Genomic DNA, 22,782 nt, shown 5'->3' with positions numbered 1-22,782 from the left:
GATGCAGATTTTCTAAACTTTATATACTCTTATGATGTGTTAATATTTTCAGAAACTTGGTCTTCTAAAACTACCAATCTCAACTTAGAGAATTTTGAAAGCTTTTCACGTCCTCGTCCAAAATGCAATCGAAAGGCTAAACGTAATAGTGGTGGGGTTATTATTTATTACAAGAAATCATATTCGAAGGGAATAGAACTTGTTAAACTAAATAACAAAGGTATTATATGGTTTAAACTCAAAAAGACTTTTTTTGGGACGGATAATGATATATTTGTCTGTGCATGCTATATACCACCAACTGATTCAAATGTTTATACGAACGAAAACTCTCTTTTATTTGAATTTGATTTCTATGAACAACTTGCTGTCGATATAAGATGTTATAGTCAGTTGGGTGATATAATGTTAACAGGTGATCTTAATTCAAGGGTAGGTCAACGATCAGATATAATTGAGAATATTAATCTTAATCGATATGTTGATATGCCGGAGTACGATGTTCCGCTTGACGTACTACCGCCACGCTCGTCTTTCGATGACCAGGCTAATTCTTTTGGTAACAAATTATTATCACTTTGTAAAGAAAATAGTATATTTATCGTTAATGGTAGATTAGAGCCAGGTCATTTTACATGTCATAACCTTATTAGAAACACATTTGCTTCTAGTGTTGTTGACTATGTGATAGTAAATTACAATTTATTTACTTGCTTAGATAGTTTTAAAGTTCTAGACGCTACAGAGTTTTCCGACCATTGCCCGATTGATTTTTCTTTGAATTGTAATACTCTTTATAATGATACAAACTTGAATTCTACTTATGATAAGATTATTTGGGATACCTGCGATGCCAATGTATTACAACATGCGTTAGATGGTAAAAAACAATTATTTGATGAAATTACCAATAATTTATTACATGACAATGTGGACTTTGATGTATGTATAAATAAACTGTGTGATCTTATTTATGATATATCTTTTCAGATGAATGGAAAGTCTTTTAATGTAAACCCTCTACCTAAATGCAACACTAGAAAATCATTGTGGTTTGATGTAACTTGCAAAGATCATAAAAATATATTTTATCGTTGCAAAAGGGTACTTAAAGATTCACCTACGAATGAAAATCGTTTAGCTTTTTTAAATGCTAGAGCTAGCTTTTGTGGTGTTAAACGCAAAGCAAAGCGTGTTTTTTATACTAAGGAACGTAAAACATTATGTACTCTTAGTAAGTCTAGCCCCAGAAAGTTCTGGAAATATATAAACAAATATAAGGCTAAACCTATTTCTAGTAGTCACGATGTCAATATTGATGATTTTATCAAACATTTTAAGGATATATCAAATACTCCACACTTCAGCTCATTCGACAACGACGATTTTTTAACCAGAGAGGAACCAATAAATGTTGATGATTTAGACTGCCCTTTTACGATCACAGAAATTTTAAAAACTATTTCAAATTTAAAAAGACATAAAAGTCCTGATATGCAAAATAATGTTGCTGATTTTTTCGTTGATTCTAAGGATTTTATTTCTCCCTATCTTGTTAAGATTTTTAATTTTATCTTTGACAAAGGAATTTATCCTGAGGCTTGGTGTAAAGGCGTCATAGTTCCTATCTTTAAGAAAGGTGATCGATCTTGTGCTGCTAACTATAGAGGTATAACTTTAATAAATATTATTGCTAAAATATTTTCAATTACCTTACGGAATAGAATAAACAAGTGGTGTGAACGTGAACATATATTAAACTCATCTCAATTTGGGTTTAGAGATAGCCGTAGCACAACTGATTGTATTTTTATATTACATACTATTATTCAGAATGTTATTAATAATAAATCCAAGTTGTATTGTGCCTTTATAGACTACGAAAAAGCGTTTGATACTGTCATACATGAAGCGCTTTGGATTAAACTTTTGAAATCTGGTATGAGTTGCAAAATGCTTAAAATGATTCAAGCCATTTATCTCAATGTTAAGTCTTGTATTAAAGATTCTGCTTGTATGTCATATTCTGAAATGTTTAATGTTACTCTTGGTGTTAAGCAGGGCGAACCCTTGTCTCCATTATTGTTTATATTATTTATAAATGACATTAATGATTGTATAGATTTTACCAACCTTACGGAAAAAGACTTACGCTTGCTATCCATATTTATGCTACTATTTGCTGATGATATTGCGTTATTCACTACCAGTGCAGATAGTTTACAATTACAACTGGACACTATATATCAATATTCATGCAAATGGGGCTTAAAGATAAATGTAAATAAAACTAAAGTTTGTGTTTTTGAGAAAAGAAAAAGCAATTGTACATTCAATTGGTCTATCAATGGTGATATTATTGAAATTGTCAGTGAATTCTGTTACCTAGGTATTAAGTTTCATTACACTGGTAATTTATCACGGGTAATAAATACTTTAAATGAGCAAGCTTTGAAAGCATATAACCATTTATTATCGATATTTAGTCGTGTCAATATAGATGTTAAAACAAAACTCTCATTGTTTGATGCGCTTGTTGTGCCAATTATTCTATATGGCTCTGAGGTATGGGGGATTTACAACACAAATGACGTCGACAAGTTGCACTCAAAATTTTGTAAATTGCTGTTAGGAGTACGCCCCCAGACTTCAAATGCAGCTGTGTTTGGTGAGTTGGGTAGATTCCCATTGTCTATCATATGCAAACAAAGAGCTTTAAGCTACTGGGCTAAGGTTATGAATAACCCAGATTCACTTATGTTTAACGTTTTTACTGAACAATGTAATTTATATAATGGTTTAAATAGAAATATCGCTAATAACTCAAATATAAACCTATGGTGTTTATCAGTCAAACGGGTGTTAGATAATCTCGGTCATGGTAATATTTTCTTTGAATTTAATGCTGATATCAATTATATACCAAATTTGGTGCAAAGACTGAGAGATCAATACGTACAACAATGGAGTGATATATTGTCTAATCAACCCAAAATGGAATACTATAAAACATTTAAATGCGAATTTAAATACGAAAAATACTTAGATTGTGTTTATAATACTAAATCTAGACAAAAGTTGTCACAATTTCGATTATCTTCACATAATTTGGAAATTGAAAGGGGTAGATTTAATAATGTTATTAGGGCAGAACGTAAATGTAAATTATGTGCACAGAATACTGTTGAGTCAGAATTTCACTTTCTACTATGTTGTTCCGCTTATAGTGATATACGAAGAAAACATGGAATAAAATCACACTGGCCTAGCTTACTTAAATTTAAGAATTTATTCTCCTGTCAAAATGTTAAGGTTATTAACAATGTTGCTAGATTTATTTCCGATGCAATGAAATTTCGAGAGGAAAAACTCCAACTTTTGGCTGCTTCTTAATTTTACTTAAATAATAATAATAGTAATGTCAAAAATATTGATTATAATTATAGTTAGTATGAAAATGACAGAAATGACAATAATTAATCATGATATAGTTTGTATAACTCGTTAATTACTAAGTATATTGATTATTTCAACTGTCAATATATATATATATTTTCATATGCATTTTATATTATATTTGTAATATTTATGCATGTACGTTTGTGTCTTGGCCATATCGATATTTATGCAATGTGTAAATGGCCAAAGGCAAGATGCCGATTTGCCAATAAAAACTTGTAAAACTTGTAGTAATGACAACATCATTACCATAAACATAATCATAACAATAAAAGTAGTATAGTAATTGCCTTATGTTATTTCTGCCTAAACAGAGTGATAGTATATCGAGTTAAGGCGGTTTGCCGGGGTAGTATCATTTCTGTAAAAGCTGTTGTCTTATATATACGTATAAAAAAGTCATTTAGGCTCTGTGACAGACACACGTACAATATATTCTGAAAGAGATATGCCAAAGTATGAAAACATGAGTCTCGGTCAATGTTAGAGTATAGCTAACAAATGGGGTGTAATAAAACGGTGAATGCGCACCAAAAGCATACTAACATTCTTGCAAATATTTATGATCTGACTCATTAATTGTAATGATGATTTTCATCATATTTCTCTTTGATTTGTCTGATTAAGTGTCTATTGAATTACATTGTAGTATAAAGTGACAATATGATTTCTTAGCATCTTTGTTTTGTGTAATATCATTAATATGCGTTACTGATGCGCAAGTTACATAGTATTGTATGTCAACGCAATACTTCACTGTAGTTTTAGCGTAAATAATTGTGTAGCAAGTGAAATCGACCGTTAAGCTACATTCAACAATCACGGTGTTTTAAATAACATGATGCCCATGAACCATTAGGGCCACATGGCCAGGCCTCAGCTATCTTAACTGCTTCTTCACCTAGTAAACTTGAATAATGACCGTAACGATAAGTAAGGACACATCGATGTCTCCTTTGACAGGTATATGTATGAGCACAGAAGCTGGAAGAATGACAAAATTCAACGTCACACGAGCTTTCAATGTAGGAAGCCACTGAGAGGACGTACATGTCTGTATAAAACCCGGGCTAGCGTAACGTTGACGCTTTTACTGACGGCGGGAGGACAGTGAACGTGCTTACAACTGCCGCCGACAGTTGTATCTTCGGCCTGGATTAAAAGATATTACACTTGGGTTAGTAAAAGGTTGTGGGATTCTGATTTTTGCATTCAAGTATTAAGTTGTTAAAATTTAAACACACTCGTATCCATTATTCCACGTAGTTTTGTAAAATTAAGAATTTATTCTGTTTGAGAACTTAACGAATTTCAAACGTCGGCTATAACGTTAGACTGCCGAATGATCGTATCAGGTAAGCTGGTAATATGTTCTCTTATGTGTAGGAGCAAACCATTTACATTTATGTTTTATTTCAATTTGCACCTTGTCTCTGAAAAAAATTGGAATCGTAAAGTGAATAAAATCCAACCAACACTTAGATTCTTCCCTAACTGCTCTTATCGAAGTGCTGCAATGTACCCGCTTCAGCGTAGTTTAATAAAGCGTGGAACACCGAACGTCTTGTAAGTCTAGGGTCGTTTCACACACCAAACTGTCAATAAGCGTGTTAGCAACTCACTGCCAGGGAGTTAACCTCTTTCAAAAGGTTCCATCGATCAATTTCATCACCAATGCTGGTCTGTCGCGCTCTGTTATTTCCAATTGGTTTAATTAATACTTGGCTATGCATATTGTTTATAAGTATGAATGAGACAATGAGATTATCTGCTCGAAAAGAGTCAACCCTAAATACACAGGAATTTGGCGTCTACTGTGACACCAGTGCAATAAACAGGAGATGCACAGAAGGGGATTATCGTGCCAAACATTCCTTAAACTATGCCTTTAACATGGGGAAGTCACGTGATTAGTATAGCTAAGTATACAGACGTTACGTTTTAACTAACTAGGATTTTACGTGGTAGACAACCCCAGTAAATTTCGAATTTGAAAAAAATGCGCAAAAACTACGAATGATGCATTTGTCGTAAGTGATGTGATACATCTGCAAGTAACATCCAGTGATTTATTCACAGCGATACCAATTTTGAAGTAAGTTTTTGACATTTTTCTTTTTTTCTTGCAATTATATCATCTGGTGTCTAGCCCCTTTAGTTAAAACGAATTCTAAAACTGTGAAGGGTTATCAAATGTAGTGTTCTCTCACCATTAAAAGTAAATTGTAACGCATATAAATTTAAAAAAGAACATACACCGCCATTCACCATAACTCGGATTTATTTAAATTTCATTGAAAACAAAAATGAAAAACACCATGTTTGCTGAAAAACAATCATTATTTCACAAGTTGATAGACTGACACAGGCCGAGTTCAAGCATATACACTGGCTTCATCTTTGCTTGCCACAACAACTGCATTATGTGTGCATGAGTAATAATGCTGTTTTTATGCTTTCTAAATGTATATGTACGAAACAGCTTAGGGCTACGATTCACTTTTAACATCACAAATGTCCTTAATTTTGAAGAAACTGTCACAACACCTAGATTTATACATTAAATCTATTAGTCTCAACACATCCTCACCAAATATCCGCAACTCTGTTTGCGCTGATGCGACTACTTTATTTGGGCAACATCCGATACAAGGGGGTGACACAACTAGTCCACGTATTTAACAGGCGTTCAATATATTGTCTAGTAGGTGCCGTAAATAATATACTAGAAAATACGAAAATTATGTTCAGTTTATTTTGTAAGCACAAATATGGTAAATCTGTTTCACCGATACATTAAACGTGATCAGATGATTCGCTTTTACGATGTTATTTCTGCCATATTTGTTTTTTCATCAAACAATAAACAAAATTATCAAAAGACCATCTACTTTTTAGAATAGATTTGTCATAGATAACTTCTTTAGAGACTACTCAAGCCTTTAATATCGATGGTCCATATTCAGGGTCGACTGATACTCTTTCCACTGTTAAATGGACTATACACCAGATTGGCACCAAAAAATATTTTCTGTAACAAATCTCAGGACAAGAATTTAATAAAATGTTTAACTTTCTGATATCATAATTATGCAAAAAATGTAAACTAAAATTGTGTCGGAGACCGGGTTCGAACCGGTGTCGCAGTCCAGCGCTGTATCCATTGTGCTACGAAGGCTTACCCTAACCAGTTGAAATATTTAAGCTGTATTACCTAACTTGGTAATATCACGTGATAACATCGACTAGTCAATTATGCATAAGGAATGAATTCTACTAGGTAGACATACCTAGTAATCTTTTTTAATGGAAAATAAAACGAAAAAATTCTAAACTATGTGGTACTTCAGTTAGTACGTTTCAATGCATTGTACACGTCGATACCACGTTTATGTCAGTTTTCGACAACATTTTTTTGCTATTATATCATACGGAGTGCAGCCCCTTTATTTGTTTGGGTAATGTTTGGCATGGTAATTCCCTGCTGTATGTCCCTTGCAGCAGCGATTTTAGATGACGCACACTCCTCTTAAACCTTCCAAGTTTACCTTTCATTACAATTTGGAAAAAAAGTAATAGCATACGCTTAAAATGCACTATTTCTGAATAAATATTGTTAAAATTTGTTTGAGGGAGTAACCCCCAACCGCAATTCAAACAGTGTATGCCATATACATTCGGTTCTTAGGGCGGGGCGCATGTCAAAGAGGTGCGACCCAATGTAACACCCCCTCTAATCCTTGAGCCGCCTCTGACTTGTTTATTGCACTGGTGTGACGACAGGTGTCAATTTCATGTGTGTTTGATTATTAGCTCAAGGCTATTTGGAGTTGACAGTTTTAGAGTAGATTAACTATTTGTCACACTAATACACCAGTGCCTGTATATACAATGTGCATAGCCAAAATATTTATCCATTTGACCGATAAGAAATAAATCATTAACAAATAAAAGTAATAGATGTTTTAATAGTTATATAATTGGGCTATTTCAATCCACATTAAAATACATAATCACCAATGTAATATCCAAATTGTGGAGTATTATGATTTAAATCATTTCAATCGGATATTTTATATAACATTACTCTTATTCAAAAGCATTGTAATATAGTATTATTTGAAAATCTTTTTTTAAGACAAGATCCATTGTGCATTGCTGTATAAAGAATACTCCAAAACTGCACAGGAGACTTAAATCTAAGGAAAAAAATGGCGGACGGGGTGGGGGGGGGGGGCACTTTACAGAGGGCTTTAACTTGGCATTTAGGTACAACATATAAACGTCAAGGACACACAATACAAGTACACTTAAGAAACAATGAGTTGGGAAACCAGGGATGTGTCTTCTTGGAATTGACGTAAGAGTGTGCGTAACTTTTTGTCTTGAGCCCCTTCCCCTTGTTACCAAATATATTTGGTTTAAAGTGTTGGCGGGGGGGGGGTACTCACCGAAGAAAAGTATAAATAATTATATTCCGAAATGGAGCAGTTTGGGCGTATTTTAGTCAAGGCTTAATTAAAATATAAAAAATTGAATTTTAACTAGAACGATTTTAGGGGAGCGCGTGCCAGGTGCGCCCTTCCTCGAGCCGTTGGTGATTTCAGAGTTTTATTTGGCAGATAGATAATGTTCACATTTATACCGTTAAATACTGGTCGGTGTGGGGTTATCACGCAGAATCGTGGGAAAATCTGTCATATGACAATATATATTTTTGAAGATATTAATTTAAATCTCCGTACATGACGTTGATTACATAAAGAGTTTGACTCTTCATTTAGCGATTGTTTATATATTTTGTTTTAATTTCATTCGGTACTTTGTTGTAAAATGTCAAAAACTGAATAAAACTTCTGATAAAAACGGCATGGTTATATTGTAGCATGTATTCGTAAAGCATAATTGGCGGCTGCTTAATTAGTTGTCCCCGCAGCATCGTACAGTTAAAACAATGATTGAGAGCCTAATTGTGTGTTATGTCCATTTCAATATCTACAGCATTTTAATTAGAACATTCCTAAAACATAAATACAAAATCACCCTACTGGCATGAATGTGGAGCCTCTTAAAGCACAACGGCGGTAGCTTTTGGCGTCAATGCGACAAAACCACTTTGTTTTTAGGACAACATTCTTCTAAAATATTCTTTTGTAATAGAGTTAATATTATCATTAGAGTTATCAATGACATAAGCGGCTCAGTAGAGATGACCATTGTTGTCCAAACAAGAGTATATTGACACCAATCAAACAACATTATCTTGGCTTTAGGGGATAAAATAAAAACATCATTCAATGATATATAGCTGTGACTTCTTACATTGTATATAATTACCGGAGATGAAAATCACGGGTTAGTAGTGATCAGACATTGCAGACGACATGAAATCAAAGGTAACGTGGACTTATGTTTCGTAATCAATAATTTAATGAACAGACAGACATTCTTTTATTTAGACTTATAGAAATGTACATAGTCTAAACACATAGTAATTCGCTTTAAACATGTCATGTGTATGTACGAGGTAAGTGCATAGTTAGCAAATTAATTGCATTAAAAGCACATATAGAGGTATAATTAACTTAAATAAGTGGTTAACATGTGTTTGTGTATAACACAGTAAGATAACAGTATGATATTAAACAGTGCTGTTATAGAGGATGGACAGTATTATGTAGAATTATTAAGAATAACATTACGGTTACAAAGTGATTATTTTACATAATTACACAGCTTATCATTTCTAATCTGTTAATAGAGTTTAACAGTTGGTGATGTTTATACACTACCAGTCAGGGGCGAAAGTATTTAAACAGGGATGTTTTATGAAGGCTTGTCTAATAACTAAATAATAAGGGCATGGACACACAAAATGGTATTCGTCTTCAATATCAAGATTGTTACAGCACTTACAGTAGCGTTCATTACGCGGAATGGTATTTCTAGCATATCGCCCTGTTTGAATTAGAAATGTATGTACAGACATTTGTAATCTACAAAGATAAAGTCGGTATTTCCGTGGGAAATAATAATATTGAGATATTCATCGTACTGGAATGTATTTTTAAATATCTTTAACATATCAAGAATAGTGATATAAGACATTGAACTATGCCATTCCTGCTTAAATATATCATTATCTGTACATGTAAATTCGTGAACAAATGCATTCACGTTTACATTTTGTACATCATCAAAAATATATGTAAAACCATAGTCATTAAGAGTTTAATATTTGTTATCCTATAAGAATATCCTTTATAACTATCAGCCAATGCTTGTAAATGTACATCTCTTAACAATATATATTTGGTAGTTGCTAATTTTAACCAGTACTTAATTATAAATGTATAAATGACTTACACACATGTTATACAGTGTGTATGTTATGCAAACTTTATAGAAGAAATACACTAGTTCTCGTCTGTAGGATCATGGTGCTATATATAATTGTGTAGAAAATTATTTATTATGTAGTATTGCATAGACATTTGATCCAAAGTGATATTTCAATATTATTCACAAAGCATTTTGAAGGATATTTCATCGAAATTATAGGAAACTGTAATTTCGTAATAATAATCTGTCTGTCTGTCGTAATAATAGTCACTTATTTAAAGATAGACGTACATAATTATTTTCAATGGTGTATATAATAGAAAGGGATATTAAATCCAGCATTATCATATACTAAAACACGCACACACGCACGCACACAAACAAGCGTGCGCGCGCGCACACACACACATGTGCTATACGGTATAATTAATTATAACATTTATTTGTCAGTACAGTGAATGAAGTTATACAAAGAAAAAATACGAAAATTATGTAAATGAAGAGAATACCACTTTACAACTATTATGTAAATGAAGAGAATATCACTTTACAACTATTATGTAAATGAAGAGAATATCACTTTACAACTATTATGTAAATGAAGAGAATACCACTTTACGACTATTACGTAAATGAAGAGAATATCACTTTACAACTATTACGTAAATGAAGAGAATATCACTTTACAACTATTACGTAAATTAAGAGAATATCACTTTACAACTATTACGTAAATGAAGAGAATATCACTTTACAACTATTATGTAAATGACGAGAATATCACTTTACAACTATTATATTTCTTCTCTGTATTTCATAACATGGTATACAATTTCACAATATTGTTAGGAAGATCTGATACAAAAACATCTTACATCATAACATTATATGATATTCAGATTCTTTAGTATTCTGTTTATTATGAATACGGCTCTAGAAGGTTGAGGGGGCTTCCCCAAGGGGTAAAGTTTTGACCGATTATAAATACCAAGAAGAAACCAGAAGCCCTGTCAACAGCATAACGCACTCTTATAAATAAGAGAATTTTAGATGCACGTATTTCGCATTACTGCAATACGTAACCGCAATGATATTATTTTCCGTGATAAACCTAGCATACTTAATTTAAACTACCATTTAATACAATGCGGTCTCAATTAAATACTAAATAACAAGAGCCTTATAAAATTATGTTACGATAACAAACAGTAACTTATCTAGCACGTATGCACGAGAGTCTAGGCTTTTGGGTTGCTAAAGACTAGCTGTTTCGTGTACGTCTAGAAAGGCAGTGTTCGTAATAATGCTTGTACTCATTTTGTTAAATACTCTCGTTCAATGTTTTACGTTTAATAACACATTGGGAATCATAGAGTGGAGTCAAGCAGACACAGGAGTATTTAAAGGCACATGGATCCGAGTCGAGCCTAACCAGAATACGTCACACAAAACAACAAGAACACATTCACTGTTGCCAGCATTTTATTTTCACCTGTTGTGGCTGTACACTGAGAAAATTCAACAATAACTCATTTATAAAACATAACCTTTACTGTACCTTTCTGACATTTTCTTAAAAAGGCCTCGATAATTTTCCCTCTCATAGTATGCATTCATCGCGATGTCAGCGATAGCCACAGGTACGCGTCATCTAACGCTAGAGATGGCGAGGACAATGGGCTTGTTTATATTTATGAAATAACAGACAAAACCAACATGATTGAGTGAATGGCTCTCGTCAACCAGCTGTATTTCCTGAAACATTAAGAATAAATTTTGCCAACGTAAGTTAATTAATTACTCTTGCTCATGACGACTTATTTACCACGCGAATAGCATTTACACATTATTAATGTTCAGATTTAGCATTTGTACACAACTTCTGGCGTTTCCGTCAACGTTGGCTTCCCTGACCCTGTAATTTATGTATACTTCTACTACGCCCAAAGTAAAATTCTCTACCGGTAGGGGATCTCCTTTTTCTTGAATGAATTGCGAAATATTGAGTAGTTTCGAATAAAATTTGACAGGGAGACGTCAAACCCCTGACATAAAATGAAAACAGTTTGGTGAGATAAATAATTATTTCTCGTGCAAAATAATTCAGTAAATTTACTGAAATGACAGTGAACTGCTTTAATAATTCGCTCACTTAATAATATTGAAATCATATAAAAAACACACTATTTCATAATAAATAACAAAATATTTTGTTTATATTTCCATAAAACTAAACATGGTGTGTTTTATAAGAATGTAGGACAAAACATCCCTTGTCATTTGACTGGGTGGGCAAAACAGTCCGCATCATTTTGACAGGGTTGACAATATATCCCACATCCATTGCGTGGTAAAACTCTATAAATTCACCCGCTGGAAGAATTGTGGCATGTTCTTGTTTGAACACAAAATATCATTTTCATGAAAAACAAAGATACTGTTATTGTTGAAGAAGGATTTTACAGGGCGGGCGAAAAAATGTTTGGGCGGAAAATTGGCTTCTAACTACTAGTATATATAAAACCTTCAGTTGTGTGAGCCGGCAAAATATCCCAGGGATAAAATATCCCATATGGGTTGATTTTGTCCATATGGCTATGGGATGTCATGTCCAATATGGATGTTGGATGTTTTATCCACCATGTCTAAATAATGTGGGATCTTTTTATGACCTTGTAGAAAAAGCGACGGGTTGCTTTGACCATAGGATGTTGTGTCCGACATTCTCGTAACTGTCTCCTCTCTTGGCTGTACTATATCTTGGACAGACGGCGATTTAAATATTGACCATAAATTGGATATTGCTTTCTTGTGTCAAACCTCCATGATCCGTGGAAATGAAAATGTTGTAAGTAATAAAATGAGCAAACTGTGCTTTAAATTGGCACATATGAATATTCATTTTTGTTCGAGTGCAATCTTACTGTGATTTACATAACCACACGGCGTGGACCAGTCGTAGTTTAAAAGACGTAGTTCACAAGCTAATATATATTGTTTATGTCTTACAAACCGAAGTACTGCCCTTATTTAATGTTCGACAATTGGCCTAAACATTTGCATTAATCTTAGTTAAAAGCTATAGTATCCTAAGGGTTTTAGCCTTAGAGATATGAAGGGGTTCTGCACCCTGTCAGTTTTTGGTATCATCCATCTGCATTAATACAGGAGACCAGCATGTGCACCCTTCTGCATTCTTTGCAATGAATGCTGTAATTAATCAAATATTTTCGTCTTTTTTGTTTGCTTGATAAATAACTGTATGCTTATTTAAACATACACACTTAACATATCTGGCAGTTTAAACCAGAAACTAATTTAATTTTAATCTAGGAGGATAAAGTTTATAATAAAAAAAATTCACAGCCCGATACAATGAACCCATTTAACTATGAGCACCCCGTCCCTTTTCTGCAGCACTTTTCCCTTTTTTAAAGCACCCTGTCCCTTTTCTGTAGCACCCTGCCCTTTTCTGTAGCAACCTGCCCTTAACTGTAGCACCCTGTCCTTTTCTGTAGCACCCTGCCCTTTTCTGTAGCAACCTGTCCTTTTCTGTAAGACCATGCCCTTTTCTAAAAGACCCTGCCCTTTTCTGTAGCAACCTGCCCTTTTCTGTATGTAGCAACCTGCCCTTTTCTGTAGCACCCTGCTCTTTCTGTAGCAACCTGCCCTTTTCTGTAGCACCCTGCCCTTTTCTGTAGCAACCTGCCCTTTTCTGTAGCAACCTTCCCTTTTCTGTAGCAACCTGCCCTTTTCTGTAGCACCCTGCCCTTAACTGTAGCACCCTGCCCTTTTCTGTAGCAACCTGCCCTTAACTGTAGCACCCTGTCCTTTTCTGTAGCAACCTGCCCTTTTCTGTAGCACCCTGTCCTTTTCTGTAGCACCCTGCCCTTTTCTGTAGCAACCTGTCCTTTTCTGTAAGACCATGCCCTTTTCTAAAAGACCCTGCCCTTTTCTGTAGCAACCTGCCCTTTTCTGTATGTAGCAACCTGCCCTTTTCTGTAGCACCCTGCTCTTTCTGTAGCAACCTGCCCTTTTCTGTAGCAACCTGTCCTTTTCTGTAAGACCTTGCCCTTTTCTGTAGTACCCTGCCCTTTTTTAAAAGACCCTGCCCTTTTCTGTAGCAACCTGCCCTTTTCTGTAGCAACCTGCCAATTTCTGTAGCACCCTGCCCTTTTCTGTAGCACCCTGCCCTTTTCTGTAGCAACCTCCCATTTTCTGTAAGACCCTGCCCTTTCCTGTAAGACCCTGTCCTTTTCTGTAAGACCCTGTCCTTTTCTGTAAGACCCTGACCATTTCTGTAAGACCCTGTCCTTTTTTTGTAGCAACCTGCCCTTTTTCTGTGAGACCCTGCCCTTTTCTGTAAGACCCTGTTCTTTCCTGTAAGACCCTGCCCTTTTCTGTAGCAACTTGCCCTTTTCTTTAGCAACCTGTCCTTGTCTGTAGTACCCTGCCCTTTTCTGTAAGACCCTGCTCTTTTCTGTAGTACCCTGCCCTTTTCTGTAGTACCCTGCCCTTTTCTGTAGCAACCTGCCCTTGTCTGTAAGACCCTGTCCATTTCTGCAAAACCCTGCCCTTTTCAGCAAAACCCGGCTCTTTTTAACTTTCTTAAATTTAACAACGTTGTTAACGTCATCGTCGTAAACTTCCAATTCTTTTCTGCCCTACAGGTTAAATGAATTCACTAGTGATCTGCAGTATTTCTAACGTATTATGAGATAGTTTAATAACAATCGACTCATTCACCTCTAAATGTGAATAGAATAATTTCCCTGAAATATCCATAAAAATGAAATACTATAGGAAATACTATTTACTTACACGGAAATACTTTGTACATTCAAGGCATACAATGTATTTTCAATTAATTTTGCGGTTCCGCACTTCCTGAAGCGTCACATAGAATTACCAATTCACAGGAGCGCATAGTATTATTACATATCCATGTGGTCGGCATATTATCCGTTGTTCAAGAAGGACCGTCTGTTTAATCACGTACTTTATGATGCAGTTAACTGTCAAAATGACAAATAATTTGTCAGGGAAGTGTCAGATGTTTTTAACTGGTACTTATCATCCGCTTAATAAAACAATTATTAACGACAGCGGACGACAATTTACCTGTGTTTGGTTATGACATCAAACTTTGCCCATTCTGCAAGATAAGGTCAAATTTATCATATATGATTTATGAACCGCTGATTACATTAAAGATATAAGAAGCACAAATGAAACAATTGTTAGTTATTTAAAAGAAAACATCAAATTATTAGAAATACATTTGAACGGACAGTGCGTCATCAGTTTTCCAGTATTTCCGACTGCTTTGTCCTTAATGTTTAATGTCTCTTATCTCTCAAATAGTTTTACTTTCGAATTATACTATTCGAAAAAAATCGATTAAACAGTAATGAAATGGACTGCTATGAACACATCGATTCCGATGAAACTACTTAAAATATATCGCGGACCTATAAATAAGGGCTCAACAGTACAAACATTTATAATTAAAGGTGCACTCTTACTCCCAAATAAGATTTACCAAAATTAAAACAATTGTTTTAATGTACCAAAAAGGATCAATAATTGTGGAAAACAATGGTTCTTATGAAGGATACCGAGTTTAATTTGAAAGAAATGTGCAAAAACCTTATGACACGATAGAAGATCACAGTAAATATTTTAGCATTCACCAGTCATTTAATATTTTTGCGTTTTCAGTTATTAAATACACGGCTACAATCTTGTTGTCAGAAATTAATATTTTCCATAAATAATACATTATTTAGTAAGTCGTTAAGGTTTATCACTCAAAATTAATGTTTGTAATACATGTGTTTGTACTGATTTTGAATAAGAGTGTCACTTTAAAGATATATTTCCCTTTATCACTAACCAAAGAAAAAACAAATGCAAATGACACGAAGAACGCCATGATAAAAACAAAGGTTGAATTTGCGTTTTTGGTAAATATTGTAAACAAATTAATTACAAAACAACGCAAAATACCTTGTAAACGCTTGGAAGAGCCAACGTATCAGTGATTTTTTTTAAAGTTTATACACAACCATGTTTTTGCATATTCTTACCACTGGTTGTTGATCAGATTTGGATGGCTGTTGGTGAGTGTTGGATGTGGTTTAAATGCTCGTTTTTCATAGACTCAATTTAATAATTACTACTTCTACTACTTCAACTTCTACTACTACTATAATAATAATAATAATAATAATAATAATAATAATAATAATAATAATAATAATAATATTATTATTATTATTATTATTATTATTATTATTATTATTATTGTCATTATTATTACTGTTATTATTATTATTATTATTATTATTATTATTATTATTATTATTACTGTTATTATTATTATTATTATTATAATTATTATTATTATTATTATTATTATTATTATAGTTATTATTATCATTATTTTTAATATCATCATTATTATCATAATAATAATAATAATAATAATAATAATAATAATAATAATAATAATAATTATAATAATAATGATAATAATAATAATAATAATAATAATAATAACTATTACTGTTGACAATGACACGAAGAAGACCAGGTCATGATAAATAACTAACATCAATATATGTGCTGTTTAATTTTTACTACTGTTACTTTTCAAAAATACCGAATTCTATTATATATTGAAGGATAATTTCTTTTGAATGCATATTTATTAAAATGCCTCTAGAGGGTAGATCTGCTTGAAGGCGAAATGGTAGGAAATAGCAAACATAATGGTGAATAGTCAGTCATCCAGTCATTCGGTGTTATAAGTGGCGATGGGAATGTTCGAAGGTCGTTAAATCGTTTCGTGCTAATGATATATTTTGAGATAGTGTTATTGACGTCGCGGTTTTGACGCCGAACAAAAGATGTTGGACAAAGGCGTTTGCTAGATTAGTGATAATTTTAAGGAAAACCTGTCGCTAGATAATTTACAATGGTCATGCTAGGACCGAAAATTTAAAGGTGGTTGAAATATTACATTTTCGAACAGAATTCGGTATACTAAAAACTGTTTTTTGAGGACTATTCTGACTATCTTGGTCATATAATGATTTATTAATTAAGTACAGCACTAATGTTTTTCAAAGATAACGCCCTCTTACTCTCATGACGTCATAATGAGTGATTTTACCTATTAGCAATATCGTTCTTCGACATGTTAACCTCACTAAGGTGTGTCTTGTTTCGTAATGATAAACATACAGTGTTAATTAACGGAAATCCATGTATCCCTCGCACCAACATAAGAAACATATCCCCTAAAACAGCGCCTTGGCTTGTCAACATATAACGGCCGACCCAAACTTAAATTTTAGTAACAATATACATAAATAGTGACATGCTGACAAATGTGGCTTTAGCGGCTTGTTTCCGCTTTGCCTTGTCATGTTATGGTTGTGCATGTTGCATCTGTCTGGCTATCATAACAGAGCTTTTACGCACTCCTAGTGGACTAGCAATTAATTCAAGGCTTGGAATCTACGTAGTATAATTATAATGTAAGTACACGTTTAAAAATACAAAAATGTACAAAAAACGCATATAAGGGACGTTTTCTGCGCGTTACATGGTTATCGTGTTTCCATAAATATCGGAAGTCATGTTATTTCAGAAAGTTATAAGAAATAAGCAGTATACTATTGTCAACTTATTCTTTTCAAACATGTTTTTAAAGCCGACTACTCAATGTCGTCTTGTTTGGCAAAAAATACTACATAAAAATACTTCTGAAAATATGAAACCACAAAACAACAAAATTGTAAAATGTTTTTTTCTGTAAATGAAACCTTTTTCAACCGCAATGAAACATACACGTTTAAAACCGTGTGCCTCTAGTCCAAACAAATGAATTTCATAGCTATTAAAATATCTTAAAAACAATCGAAGCGTCTAACTTTATTATTTTACCTTTCCTAAACTTGATGAAATAGCTCAAATTGGGTTTGTTGTGCTGTTTAACCAAAGTAAATGCCTGTATTAAAGAATAACCAATATTGCAATACACTACAGCATAAACCAAAAAACATATTGCATTATACAGTATCAAACATGATACACACGGTTGATATAAAATCTGGTTCGGCAAATCAATATAATTATACGTGTATGTTTAGCTAGAACACATGGAAACAGTATATTATGTACGGCAGTCATAATGCTCATATTTGGTGTTGTGTGTTTCAGGACAAGATGTCAAGTGGTATGAGATCCGGCTCTCTTGAGACGGCCTCCCTCAACGCCAAGAAGGGGGGTCGTCGTTTCTCCTGTCCGCCAGGCACAGTGCTGGACAACGCCGTCCTCGTCAGACGGCCGCCATTCACGCAGGTGGCTTTCGATGAACTCCATCTTAAGTCCGAAGATGAAGATGGGAAGTCGATTGCAGAAAGGATTAAGAACCGGTGTAGCTGTTCCACACAAAAGATATTCAAGTTCCTTTCTGGGTATCTACCAATAGTCAAGGTTGTTCGCTATTACAACTTCAAGGATTTCTTCGTGACCGATCTGCTTGCTGGCATCACTATTGGAATCCTCCATATTCCACAAGCCCTTGCTTTTGGATTGCTGACGTCGGTTAAAGTTGAGAATGGTCTTTACACGTCTGTATGGCCCGTGATCCTCTACGTTCTATTCGGCACATCCGCTCACGTTTCTATGGGAACTAGTGCTGTAATATGCATTGTAACCGCCGCTGTAGTTGATCGCCAAGCCGACATATTCAAGGAAATGAACGCACATCTGCTATCAAACTCAACAATCGGGAACGAAACTCTGCGGTGGGAGGACATTCCAGAATTTATGGACTACAAGGAGGCCACCGCGATGGGGATTTCATTCTTCACTGGTTTGATCCTTATCGTTATGGGTCTTCTAAAACTTGGATTCATCACAGCCTACCTGTCTGATTCATTCTTCAGCGCGTTTACTTCCGGTGCCGGTGTACACATTGCTACAAGTCAGATTCCTGCAATCCTTGGACTAAAAGTTCCGAGATATGGAGGCATGTTCAAAATCGTGAAGACATACGGTGCTATATTCGGAGCGATAACTGGCGTCAATGTTGCGTCGCTCATTATAGCCTTATGTGCTGCAGTGGCGATATTGTTTGTCAAAGACTACTTGAACGAGAAATTGAAAGGGAAAATACCGATACCTATCCCAATAGAACTGTTTGTAGTAATCGTGGCCACTCTTGTGTCATACTTTGTTGGAATGGCCGATCTATGGGGAGTGGCCATTGTCAGTTCCATCCCAAATACAATACCACCACCTGTCATTCCTTCCTTTGACGGGGTTGACACATACATTGTTGACTGTTTCGTTCTTGCCATTCTCATTTTTGCAAACACAATTGCAATGGCAAAGATCTGTGCAAAACGGCATAATTACGAAGTAGATGACAGCCAAGAACTGCTTGCTTATGGAATGTGTAACTTCGTCTCGTCTTTCCTCAGATGCTTTCCTTCCGCAGTCGCTCCTCCAAGATCTATGGTCGCAAGCACAATGAATACTAAAACAACTATCTGTGGAATCTTCTCAGCCGCACTGCTCATTTTGCTGATCCTTGTCATGAGCGCGCTGTTTGAACCATTACCTAAAGCAGCACTGGCTGCTATAATCGTTGTATCACTGAAGGGCCTATTCATGCAGCTGAAAGACTGTGTAAAATTTTGGAAAGTAAACAAAATTGACTTCGTCATCTGGTTTTTCACTTTAGTCAGTGTCGTCTTCCTCGACATTGACTTTGGACTTGGTATCGGTGTTATTGTTTCACTCATCACTGTTGTCTTCCAAGCCCAGTTTGCTCGTGGTTACAGGGTCGGTAAAACAATGAAGGATGTTACTCTGGTTGAACACAAGCGATACGCCGATTCCATGGAAATTTCTGGCATCAGAATTTATCGCTTTCACTCCAACCTGTTCTTCGCTAACGCGGAAATATTCCGCACGGCATTGTACAGGGCCACGGTCAACCCAAGAAAATTGCTTAAGTTCATCAAGAAACAGGAACGTAAAAATAAAAAAGAAGGAAAGAAACAAACGGTGACAACAGAAAGCTACACACTCAAACCAGAGGCAAAGACGCATATCGATATACCTGGAATTACAGTCAACGGCAATGAAAAAGAGACACAGGACATTTCAACGATCGCTAATGGAAGGCAAAATGTAAAGCGAGTGGATAGTAGCTCTTCAAACGGATCTGCCGGACGAAACTCATTGGTTGGTATCGAGAATGCTGCATTCCAAAATAAGGACGTAGGGTCTGTTACAACGCTCGACATTCCATATGAATATAATCTTAACAAGCGTAATATGAGCGTTGCCACCATCTCCAGTTTTACGTCAATGGACGATTCAATCGACCCTGAAGATGGCCAAGAGATGGTCACGGATGCCAAAATCAGACGCATGCGCAGAGTACATCACATCATCATTGACTTTTCCACTGTAAATTACATGGACATATCTGGTGCAAATGTCATCAGTCATATTTACAAGGAATATGCACACGTGAACATAAAAGTTTTCATAACAAACATCTGCTACGACGTTCGACAAACTATGCACTTTGCAGGTGTTTTTGAGATCATTCCACAAGAACATATCTTCGTTGACGTTCTGGACGCGATAGCGGTAGCCAAGCTCGAAATGGTCGTCCCCATTCCGGAGGAGGGGCTGGAAGACTTCTCATACGAAGAGGCCGCAGAGGACAAATACGTTACACATATTGGTTAAACTCGATGTTATGCGGTGAACATATATTTTACATTTATGCTTTTTCGGAACGTCTGCTTTGTATCAATCATCATTTTTGTGGTTGGACAGCTTTTTATTTTGTAAAAGTATAATAATACCCAACATGTCGTAATTGTTATCGATTTCTTAAATCATTAGAAATTTTGTATCATATATGATATGTTCATCTTTAAATCATCCATATAACCCAGGGAAAAATAAATACACATTTTATTTCAAAAAATCACCAAATCGAAGTATTCAAGCAGTTTATTTATTGATAAATATATACGGAGACCAGAAATGTTTTGTTGTTTCCTTTCGTTTGGTATCAACACTAAGTTTTTTTCTGAATAATTCTGTTTCCTAATAAACGATTTGGAATCAGTTGTTAAAATACACAATCATCATGCCATTTATTTCATACGATTGGAATCTGCTGGGACAGCCATATTTTAATTACGCCGTGGTTATAAAACCGCTTGATTTTGGCTCATCCTACACGTTGAGTAATGCATTTGTTGTCTTGTGGCGCTGTCTGTCTCTCGTTTAGTGTTTGATATGGCTTGATCCTTGCACGTTTTAACACGGCTTGTCGCTGTAGCGTCTTCCATCATTTTATTAGATCATTTAGTTCGAGACAAGCTCGTTTTGGTACATAACGACCTAGGGTCGCAATAAGCGAAATGAATGGCATGTACATTTCTTTGGTTATGGTTCATTTATCAATATTTAATTAACAAAATATCACATTTAATGGTGTCAATCGTACGTGTATGCGATTAAATATTGAAAAAAAACTTTTATGATACCTGAGCGGTGCATTTTTATGGATTTCTTTTTGCATTTGTTTGATAATTTCACAGAGTACAAAACATCGTGTAAATTTAGGCACTTTGAATATGAACGGAACAGAACAGAACATTATACAAATATCATATGGCAGCATGTATGACATTGATATTGTCAACCCGAGAGCAGAATGTCACCCGAGGCGTAACACATGCTGCCATATGATATTTATTTTATTATACCGAATAAAATTAAGTTCATAAAAAGTTTTAAAATGTTCTTAATTAATCTAATTAAACAAGTTGAACAAGGTAAACAAAATATAACATAACAAAATAATTATATCTAGAACAAAATTCCACCGTTAATGATGCTAAAATTTCTTCAAAAACTGACAGTTCCAGTCGTCTGATTTTTTTGTGTACACATTGAATAGTGACGTCACTGCTGTATGTGTATAAGGGAGGCAAGCACGTCATGATTTAGCTAAAATATTGAGGCAGTTATTTGCCCTTATATGACATTCAAAATGTCACTGCGGTCACATGACCTGACAGTAAATTTTCGCTTGGTCACGTGTCAAAAGGTTTGAAAATGTTTATAACAATCAAAATATCTCTTTCGGGTAATTGGATTTTACAATTGTAAACAAAAGTGATGTATAATAAAATGTAATTAATATAAGCATGAAAAGCTCATTGTCATAAACAAAAATGTTTCATGCAAGAAAATATAATTATATAAATATTGTATATATATATATATTGTAATATATTATTTACAAAATTATACAATATCATCAAGAACTGAATCTATTATTTTAACAAAACTGTATGTGAGAATGTCTTTATATGTGATCCAATCCATCAAATGTTTTTTATCAGAATTGAATAATGATATGAATTTCACCGTGAGTAGATTTTCCAGCATTACTATCTAGGTGTGAAGGCCTGTCGTATATCATTATACATTGGACAAACTTAAACAAAATGAAATCGTTTAAATTACATAATATACATCTTGTCTAGGGATATTGTTATTTCAATTCAATTTATTTGCATTGTATGGCATCCGGCCCTAATACACAATATACATGTACAACATGAATTAAACATAATGTATGAAGTTATGACATAAACAGACAAACAACATAGTCAATTTTAACAATGTTGACGTATTATGGTTAACAGTGCATAACTAAGGAATATCTATCCGAACATTTCTAGGTATTTATCCCTCTCTTTTAGAGAGTAGTAAAGATACATGGCAACTTTTCGAATTAAATTCACATTGTCGTCTGACATTAAAGCACAAAATTGTTCAAAAGTTGGATATTGACAATAATACATAGGTAGATATCACGTTCGAACATCAGAATATAAAGGGCATGATAACATGAAGTGATAT

The 22,782-nt window shown here is 34.4% G+C and overlaps 1 protein-coding gene across 2 annotated transcripts; it reads left to right on the top strand.

Annotated features, from left to right (window-relative positions):
* Nucleotides 1-4,449: 4,449 nt before the first annotated feature.
* LOC128232797 (prestin-like) lies at nucleotides 4,450-20,887 on the top strand. Of its 2 annotated transcripts, none has more exons than XM_052946536.1 (2): nucleotides 4,450-4,647; nucleotides 18,031-20,887. In XM_052946536.1, the coding sequence occupies exon 2, from the start codon at nucleotides 18,037-18,039 to the stop codon at nucleotides 20,581-20,583; it is 2,547 nt and encodes an 848-aa protein (XP_052802496.1). In that variant the 5' UTR covers nucleotides 4,450-4,647; nucleotides 18,031-18,036; the 3' UTR covers nucleotides 20,584-20,887. The 2 variants fall into 2 exon arrangements, with proteins under 2 accessions (XP_052802496.1, XP_052802493.1); XM_052946533.1 differs by having other exon boundaries at nucleotides 4,454-4,636.
* The last annotated feature ends 1,895 nt before the right edge of the window (nucleotides 20,888-22,782 follow it).

The sequence above is a fragment of the Mya arenaria genome, chromosome 4 (genome assembly GCF_026914265.1).
Source record: "Mya arenaria isolate MELC-2E11 chromosome 4, ASM2691426v1".
NCBI lineage: Eukaryota > Metazoa > Mollusca > Bivalvia > Myida > Myidae > Mya > Mya arenaria.
This window is presented reverse-complemented; position numbering and strand designations above follow the sequence as displayed.